General features: G+C 50.3%; 1 protein-coding gene across 1 annotated transcript; it reads left to right on the forward strand.

The window, feature by feature from the left end:
- The first annotated feature begins 1360 nt into the window (after nucleotides 1-1360).
- LOC120839868 lies at nucleotides 1361-6583 on the forward strand. Its single transcript, XM_040210247.1, has 2 exons — nucleotides 1361-3085; nucleotides 6260-6583. The coding sequence occupies exons 1-2, from the start codon at nucleotides 1361-1363 to the stop codon at nucleotides 6581-6583; spliced, it is 2049 nt and encodes a 682-aa protein (XP_040066181.1).
- Nucleotides 6584-9044: the final 2461 nt, after the last annotated feature.

Below are 9044 nucleotides of genomic sequence, written 5' to 3' on the forward strand. Positions count from 1 at the left end.
CTTCGCTAGGCGAGAAGACAGTTCATTTCTACAAACGTACTTGCAACATGAGAGGTAAAGAAACGAGCTGTGAAAACTTACCCAATTCACTGTGCTAAACCGGGCGGTGCCAGCAGTCGATGCAAGCTCAGAGTGGAATGTCCGGGGCAAGCTGAACTAACTCTATCGTTCTAACGTAGCGCTCGCACCGATACTCAGCACAGTTACCACGCAAAGCGCCGCGGAGGTCACGACCTGTTGCCTCCATTATAGCTCGTCTGAATATCGCTTCTCTCTCTTGGTGAATCTCCCGCGCTTTTGAAAATTCATGACTTCCCATTGGCTGGAGTTTTCCCGGGACCGGCGTCGTGTTGTAGCATGGTTTTGTTTTTTCTGTCGGCTTGAGGCTCTGTCTTTACAGCCAATTTTTCGTCCCCCTTCTTCTCCCTCCCCGACAGTGCGGTGATAGATTCAAAAAAAAAAAAACGAAACAAAAAAGCAACAAGAAAGAACGATTGGCCGCAGATTTTACTTTGTTTCTTCGTTTTCGAGCACGAGTCAGGGTTCGCCGTGGGCTTTGCTGTGCGCTCTGAGATTCATCCGCTACCGATCAATTTTAACCAAAACGCAAATAGAAAGAAAACAAGGTCCCTTAACCTTAAAAAATCCTTTCCGCAACAGCGTGGGGAAAAATATTCGCCACGAAAGGATTGTATCTTTTTCGATAGATTGATTCGCTACGTACCTATTTTTGTAGACTTATCAAAGCTGTATGTTGGGCTAGTTGGTATTGGTCTTGGGTTGCCAAAGGCATGGTAGCGCTTCTTTGGACGAGGACAAAAGAAAGAAAGACAAGACAGACACGAGCGCTGACTGCAACTATTTAATCAACATGGAAATGAGGCATATATACACGCTTCGATCCTATCAATGCCTCATTTCCATGTTGATTAAATAGTTGCAGTCAGCGCTCGTGTCTGTCTTGTCTTTCTTTCTTTTGTCCTCGTCCAAAGAAGCGCTACCATGCCTTTGGCAACCCAAGACTATTTTTGTATGTTAGGTTGCTCGACATTTTGCTGTTATTTTACATTTTTTTTGTCTGTAGCAAATACAGGACTGTAGAAGCGGACTTTTTATCGCAGTTGTAGCGAATATATTCGCTACGAGCGCTTTTATTCGCTATATATTCGCCACAGAGCTTTAGAGTGTAGGGTAATGTAGGGACTTCTGGAGGCTGGCGTGGGGTACTTTCAAAAAATAGGTTGGCAACACTGCGCGGCACAGCTTTCTGTCGAAAACCGGGCCGAAAATCGTCTCCCCTGACGGAAACGCCCCTCGCAACCGCGGCAGCTGACAAGCGGTTCGAAGTCTTCCCCGAGCGATGGCCAACGTCGTCACGCATAGCCGAAATCTCTTCACCCGTGACGAAGGAGGTCCCATGTGCTTCTCACTCATTCCGTGCGCGGAGCGGAAAGAGATTCGAGAGATGATCGAGTACGGTGGTGGGATGCTCGTGCAGCCTGGCGTCAACCCGCGAGCCATCAGTCTGGTGCCCGCCGGCGCCACGGTATCCGTGGGCGGCCCCGACCTCGTCTTCTCGACCGAGTTCGTCAGGGAGTGCTCCAAACGCGGCCAGCTAGTCCCGCTCAAGAACTTCGTAGTCGAAGCGCGGAGTTCCTCTCCGGAGGACGGCGTGGAGGACATCGACGACGAAGGGGAGACCGCGCACCGGATCAGAGGCCCGAGGTCAATACGGGTGAGGGAGAACTTCTCCTTCGGCGAAGACATCAGCATCGCCAAGTTCATGGCCGCAGAACCCGGGCCTATACGAGGCAACGAAGTATACAAGCGCCTGGAAAGGTCCGGCCTTGCCGGTAAGCACACCTGGCAGGCCCTCAAGGAGCGCTACCAGAAGAAAATCTACTCGGTGATGCACCTGTTCGAGTGTCCAGTGATGACTGGACCGCAGAGCCTTCGCGCAAAGGCCGCTGGTGGTACGGTCGCTCGCCCCCACGACGAAAATCGGGCATGCCCGCCCCCAGAGCCGTGGGACGTCCCGGGCACTTCTGGCTCAGCGGTGCCAACGCCTCCCGCGGCTGCCGACGCGGATGAACAGAGCTCACCCGCCACTTCGACTTGCAGTTCGCACGTTGTGTCAGAAACCGATTACCTTTCCGACGAGTCTCCGCGCCCCTTTGCCAGATACCTTTGCGACGAGTCTCCGCGCCTGCGAGAGAGCTCCGACGAATTTGACCAAAAACAGCCGTTCGTGCCATCATTCTCTGGCAGCGTCGATGATGTCTCGCGCGGCAAGCCTCCAGAGTCTCAAGAGGCTGCTCATGATCACAGCATCGAGATCTTTGTCTCCCGATTCGAAGAAAGCGTTTCCACCATGTCACCCGACACTTCTGGCTTTGATCTCTTGGGTGACTCGGAGCCTTTTGATGTCACTAGTTTCGAAGGACAAGCTGCATCGAAGAGCGACTCCCTGGGAGTCCCGGAGGAGACGTCTTTCGAAACCACCCTGAACGAGACGCCAACCGACGGCTTCTCCGAACATTCCAGCATGTTTGCACCTTTGGCAACGGCCCCGATGGTCTCTTCGAGTCAAGCTCTGCATTTGCATAGAGAAGGTGGTGGGCCCTTGCTTTCGGAGCTTTGCTCAAGCCCGGGCGACCTCGAACTCCTGCTGGGGAAACTTTCGGAGCGTGCATCCCACGACATGCCAGAAAGCCAAGGGGACCCTCACTTGGCGTCATTTCCAGACTTCCCTTCCGGCACCCAAGGCCGTCGACCGACCCCGGAGCCGGCCGCAAAGTTGCTGGACGCTCAGGTCTTTGGGGGAGAAGATTCCAGCAGCGCCAAGGATACCTGGGACCGGTCCCGCGATGTGGGACGACGCACAGGACGGCGTGAAAGCCCTCGTCGGGCGGTCCGCCGGAGCGTCTCGCCTCCGGGGGTCGTGATCGAGGGTTCCCCAGTGGAGTGCGAACAGCCTGGCCCCAGTGGAGCGTCGGTTCCGGACGCTGCCGCAGTGTTTTCCGGCGAAGACGGTGACTTCCACAGCTGCGACAATGTTATCGTCCGAAAGGGAAAGACTGGCAAGGTGAGTTCCGTCCGAGTTTTTTTCCTTGACGCCTTTTACGGTGGTAGCCGTACAGTCGCCGGCCATATGAGCTCCCCCGGCCGAACGCTGACCGGATCAGCGAAAATCCCGCACGCGGCGCGCCGAGCGTTGCCGCGTTTTGGGAGCCGGGCTATTGGAACCAAACCATTCCTTTATCGAAGGGGTGGACGCATAGCTTTTATCGGGATTCCAGCCTTTAGAAGTGTGAATCACAAAAACATGGGCGATTAGAATTGCCGTTTTCGGGTGTTGGCCCCAAGTGTTTGGAGATGATGTTATAACTGCTGATAAACTGGAGCTTGCCTTAGGCGTAGATAAAGCAGCAGTGTTCGATCGATGCTTACAAATGTAAGAACCCTATGTTTGATATGATATTAGGCATGACAACAATGATCCCTCGTAAAGCGAGAAGTGAACAACCAGGAAGCCATCTGCAAAGTCATCGTGTAGAGAATTACCCTTGGCGAAGCAACACGCTACTGAGCGCAGAACAATGGAGTCTCTTCGATAAAGCGCGTTCATGAAAAGTGCCTGAATCTTTATTCTGCTTCGACACAAATATTTTCTTTTTGTTATCTATAGCATATCCTTATAACATAACTAAATTATTTCAAAATCGCTAATCATTGTCTATTCTAGGTATAAGAAAGATTGTAAGAAAGGGGGGCTTGTGCGTAGGACTACTCTTCGGGTAGGAAATATCTAAAATGACAAACCGGTTTTGCAAATAACAAAGTAGCATATAACACGTCAGAGATATTATGTAGTGAAGAATTTCGATAAGCCGTCTGCGTTTACCTACAACCAGAAGAGGGATTGTAATCGGCCGTGCTTCAGATTCACGTTCCAAAACGCGGATTGCTATTAAACTTCCTACGTCCACCCCTTTGATAACGGAATGGTTTGGTCCCAATAGCCCGGCTCCCAAAACGGGGCAACGCTTGACGCGCCCCATGCGGGATTTTCGCTGCTCCGGTCGGCGTTCGGCCGAGGGAGCTCATATGGCCGGCGACAGTATATGGCCCGCAATACCAGCCTGGGTGTGCAACCGTTGTGGCCGAGCGGCTCGATTCGGCGGGGAGAGGGGTGGATGCTGGCCACGTGACGAAAAAGACGTGGTGTGTGGCACTATGACCTCGCTCAACATCGTGACGTCTTGTGACACCGTGTCTTCACGCGACACCTTAACATCTTGCGTAACATTTTGTCGCCGCACGTGATACCACCATACCACGTGGCATCGGTGTCGCTGATGCCTTTGCGTCACGTTGTCCCGTGGCACTTTGCACTTAATTTATCGGAGAAAGCTTCACCTTAAATTTAGCGGAGCGCGTCCCTAACTGGAAACACTTCCCCAGAATGGACAGTCCAAATGCAGACTGGGAGTATTCACGGGTTTTGCCGTATTGCCAACTGCACCTTCTTGACCTTGCACTAAAGGGGTAAGATGGTCGTAGCATTCTACTAAAGAAACAGTTGGCTCGTGTCTCCCCTGCCTGCTTGATTTTCCTTTTTTTAGTTTGAACGGTTTGGCAATCTGCTTTGAAAACTGTGTAAACGTGCAAGGGATGCCGCAAGGTCTCATTCACACAGCCGTCGTTTCTCCCGTCACCGTCGCGAGGGGCGTTCCCGTCAGGGGAGAGGATTTTCGTCCCGGTTTTCGACGGAAAGCTGTGCCCCGTCGGGCGACGTAGGGAGCTGCTCTACGGTCATTGTTTACGCACTTGTGTTTGCTTACCACAAAATTCTTGTGATCTCAGCTTGCCTCATTGATGACGCCAGCGAGAGAATGTGCCATCTACGAGGTGACCGTGAGACTGTATTTCACTAGAGCGAAGGTTTTCGAGTATTTGTCAGAACAAGTGTATGTTTATCCCTTGTAGCATTAAAGGGGCCCTCCGGAGCTTTCTGCGATCGTCTGGTTATGTTTTTATATTGCCTAGTAGGTGCAAGTTAATAAGTATCCAAAGTTTTAGATTACAAAACCGTTTATTAAGCAGCTGGCAGAAGAAATATATCGGGGCTATTTTCTCTCGGAAGACAATCCCCCATTCCCTGCCCATCACTAAGACTTGACCAATGGAAATGCTGCATCTCACGGTGAATGCGAACGTTATTATTGCGACACTTTTTAACCTTGTTGTAAATTAGAGTTTGAGAAAAACGTAAACTGATTGTGGTGCGGGAAACATAGTCCGCAATTATCGCTCCAAAACCAGCGAACTATGTTTTCTCCATGCAAGCGTGTTGCTAAGGGGTGATGCGTCGGCGCGTCTGCTTCCCAGGGCGTCTGCAGGCGTGCGTTTGCGGGACACGTGTTCCTTCTTCCCGTGGATCCCGACTCCGAAGCCAGCTTTGCGATCCTTTAACGTCAACGAGACAAAGTTTTCCTTGTCATCTGTGGGATGCGACTGCGTATTGCAGTAGCAGCGCGACGGTGCCGGGCGACGAACGAGGACTGCCGAGCACAAAGTCCGGGTCCCTTGACGACGGTCCGCGCGAGTTCGAGAGATTCCTCGGCGGTCGGCCGCGTTAGTGACGCGCAGTGACGCCGGAATCCTTCGCTTGCTTGCGATGCCCCTCCCGTTTTCCGGGGTCCTCTCAGAAAGGGGGGCGTGCCGGGGACTTTGATAGCAATTTTAAAAAGGGAAACCCGCCGCGCATGACCGTAATTTTTCAATATTTAGGATCCGTAGGACCTGTAGATTGAGTTACCGCCATAAATAGACCATCGCAGAACGCTCCGGAAGGCCCCTTTAATACCAAAATCTATCCCATGCTAGCTCACATTGTCGTTCCTCGATTATTTCTTGTGACCAAGTCTTACAAGGAGCTCCATGCTCCTGAAACTTTATTTTCTAAATAGATGAAAAAGATTAGGCAGTATCACTCGTTGCTTTTCTAACTTAAAGCAAGTTCATTTAGCTCTTTCTCATATGCAGAGGGGATTGTGTTCTTCGCCGTACGGTTTTTTCTCGGCTCGTTTCGATGTTAGTGACGGCATAGAATCTACCATTCCTTACCAAGTCCAGAACCGCCATTAACATGTCACAGATAGTGGCCGAGCTGAGGTTCGGAAAAGATGCATGCGGTCTCTCCGAGTTCGGAATTACGGACGGTACGGTGTTATCAGTGAACGCCGTTTCTTTCCAGTGGTCGAGAGCGGTTCTAGACGTGAGCAGCAGCAGGTACGACGTCGACGGAGCTGCAGCTTCCAGACGGCAGACACCGTTGGACGAAGAAGTGCTTCAGCAGCACCAAAGAAACCTGCAGTTGATGTTGGATGCCAAAAAGAAGACGGAGCTCGAGTGGCGCAAGCAGCGCCCCCACAGGAGGTGCCCTCCGAACTGCTCGTGTCCGCAAAGGGCCCACCATGCCCAGCTGCTGCGACTGCTCACTCGCACGCGTGCCATTCTCGCGTTTCACGATTCGCTCGATGCCGACCGGGAAGCGTGCGCTCTCCTGTCGGAACCGTGATCGAGCGGCGGCGGGCCAACATTCCTGCTCCAATTTCCACCCGTTTGGAAAGAGGGCCAACGAGTTCTCGGCGGTCCAAGAAATAGAGGACTTTCGCGACCGAAACAAGAAAATCGAAGGAATCTCGAAGGTTGTCGATCAAATTGTGTTCTCCTGCGTGCCTGGCTCGCCGTTTGTCTTTTGCCGGTGAAATGAACGAGCTTCTGCTTCGTTGTAGCTTTTTTGTTTGTTAGTGCTTTACTTATTTACCCGTATGAATTTGGTCATAAACTTTTTTTTACTTGTTGTGCTGTGTGCGTTGGGGAAACGAGGGAACTCTAAATTAGTTCCCAGGGCCGGTTTGCTGATCTTGCGGCCGCGGCTGCGGCCAAGAGGGATTTTTTTGTCACGTGACTAGCTTCATGGGGACAAGGAAGTACCTAGCGTCCCTGCCTAATGGCGGGGAAATCCGTGTCGCTTCAAGCACAAAAGCCTAATTTCACTCGCACAAACTGACTGCAGGGACTTTCAACTGGAGTCCAATTGACCGCTCCCTTATACTGTAGGAGCGGCAGATAAAGTTACGGCCAGGTAAAAAGGAGCCAAAATAAAGGAAAAACCACTCGAAATGAAAGCGGTGGCAGGATATTGATATACCTCCGCCAGCGCCAGGGTCTCGCGCTTGAGGTTAGACCGCCGGTACTTATCATCACGGCGTGAAAGTCCCGGGTTCAAATCGCGCTAGGAACTTTTTTTTTGTATTTTTCTCGTGTCTTACTTTTTAACTGTGATCCTTTTTAGGAATCATCCACTTGAAGTACTGCGCCTTACACGGCCTTTACTGTTAGTCCCACCTGTTCAATCAAAACACCGGTAAGAAAGAAAAAAAAAAGATCGAGGCAGTAATTCTCTTTTTTTTTCTATTTGACTGCACTCTTACTAAGAATGTAGACATGGCCATATGAGCTCTATAAATTCATTGGGCGGGTAGATCTGCCTCACCATTTCGTTGTTCATGACCTCGGAAGAGCGCATACATGTCCCTGGCTTCCTTTACCAACTTCCGCCACACCTCCTGCATCTGCCGCACACTACGCGGAAAGTTGACAATATCTTCTCATGCCCGTCTCTTCGTTCGCCAGGTAACTGTGCTGCTGAATTTCTCTGGAATTTGTTGTTTCCGTCTTCCAACTGCTCTAATTCTTTTCATTTGTTGATCCAAAGTCATTTTAGGTATTTGCGTTAGAGAGAGGGTTTGCGATGGTCGACGCCTGATTCATTTTTGCATTCGGTTGCGATCGTCTGCTATTCTAACTAAAATTCAACGAGTAATGTGCTAATATCACAAAACGATTGCCACAACAAATTGTAAAGGGTAAAAACACACCTTTTATCACGACCCTTTTATTTCGGTTTTACTACTTTCTCAGACGTTTGACTTGGTGCCTTGCCTGTAGGATTTCGCTCAATCAATGCATCCACAGCTGCTAGTTTTTTTTTCCTTTTGCTTATTTTGTGAGTCTTTTTTTTTTATTGTCACAACTGCAGTTTTTATTAGTACTAAACGGGCGTCTCCTGTTACTGAAAGAGGAAGAGAGTTGTATATTTAAAAACACATAAAACTAGTTGCTGGGGAAAGGATGCTTGTTTCGGCTCCGTTTGTGTGGAAGCCATACCGATGCTGTTACCTTGGTTTCCTTTTAATGAACATTATGAAATGATTGTATTAGCGCCTTAACTTGCTTCGATCTTCTTTTTTTTCTTATCGGTGTTTCGATTGAACAGGTGGGACTAACAGTAAAGACCGTGTAAGGCGCAGTAGTGCAAGTGGATGATTCCTAAAAGGGATCAGAATTAAAAAGTAAGACACGCGAAAAATACAAAAAAAAAAAGTTCCTAGCGCGATTTGAACCCGGGACTTTCACGCCGTGACGATAAGCACCGGCGCTCTAACCTCAAGCGCGAGACGCTGGCGCTGGCGGAGGTATAGAAATATCCTGCCACCGCTTTCGTCTCGAGTGGTTTTTCCTTTATTTTGGCTCATTTTTACCTTTCCTGGCCGTAACTTTATCTGCCGCTCCTATAGTATAAGGGGGCGGTCAATTGGACTCCAGTTGAAAGTCCCTGCAGTCAGTTTCTGCGAGCGAAATTAGGCTTTTGAGCTTGAAGCGACACGGATTTCTCCGCCATTAGGCAGGGACGCTAGGTACTTCCTTGTCCCCATGGAGCTGGTCACGTGACAGAAAAATTCCTCTTGGCCGCAGCCGCGGCCGCAAGATCAGCAAACCGGCCCAGATGACACTCAAAGGGCCCCTGAAAAAAAAATGTTTTCTTTTTATACAGTTTGGTGGGGACTTGCTAAAAAAACCATGGGGATTATGCGGAGCATCGCGGATCGTTACTGTTGCTTCCATCGCACTTCATCGGAAGAACGGTGTGAAGTGGAGTCAACAGCGGGTGAACTGAACGCGCGCAGAAATTG

Source organism: Ixodes scapularis, unplaced genomic scaffold (genome assembly GCF_016920785.2).
Source record: "Ixodes scapularis isolate PalLabHiFi unplaced genomic scaffold, ASM1692078v2 ptg002055l_1__unscaffolded, whole genome shotgun sequence".
In the NCBI taxonomy this organism is placed as follows: Eukaryota; Metazoa; Arthropoda; class Arachnida; order Ixodida; family Ixodidae; genus Ixodes; species Ixodes scapularis.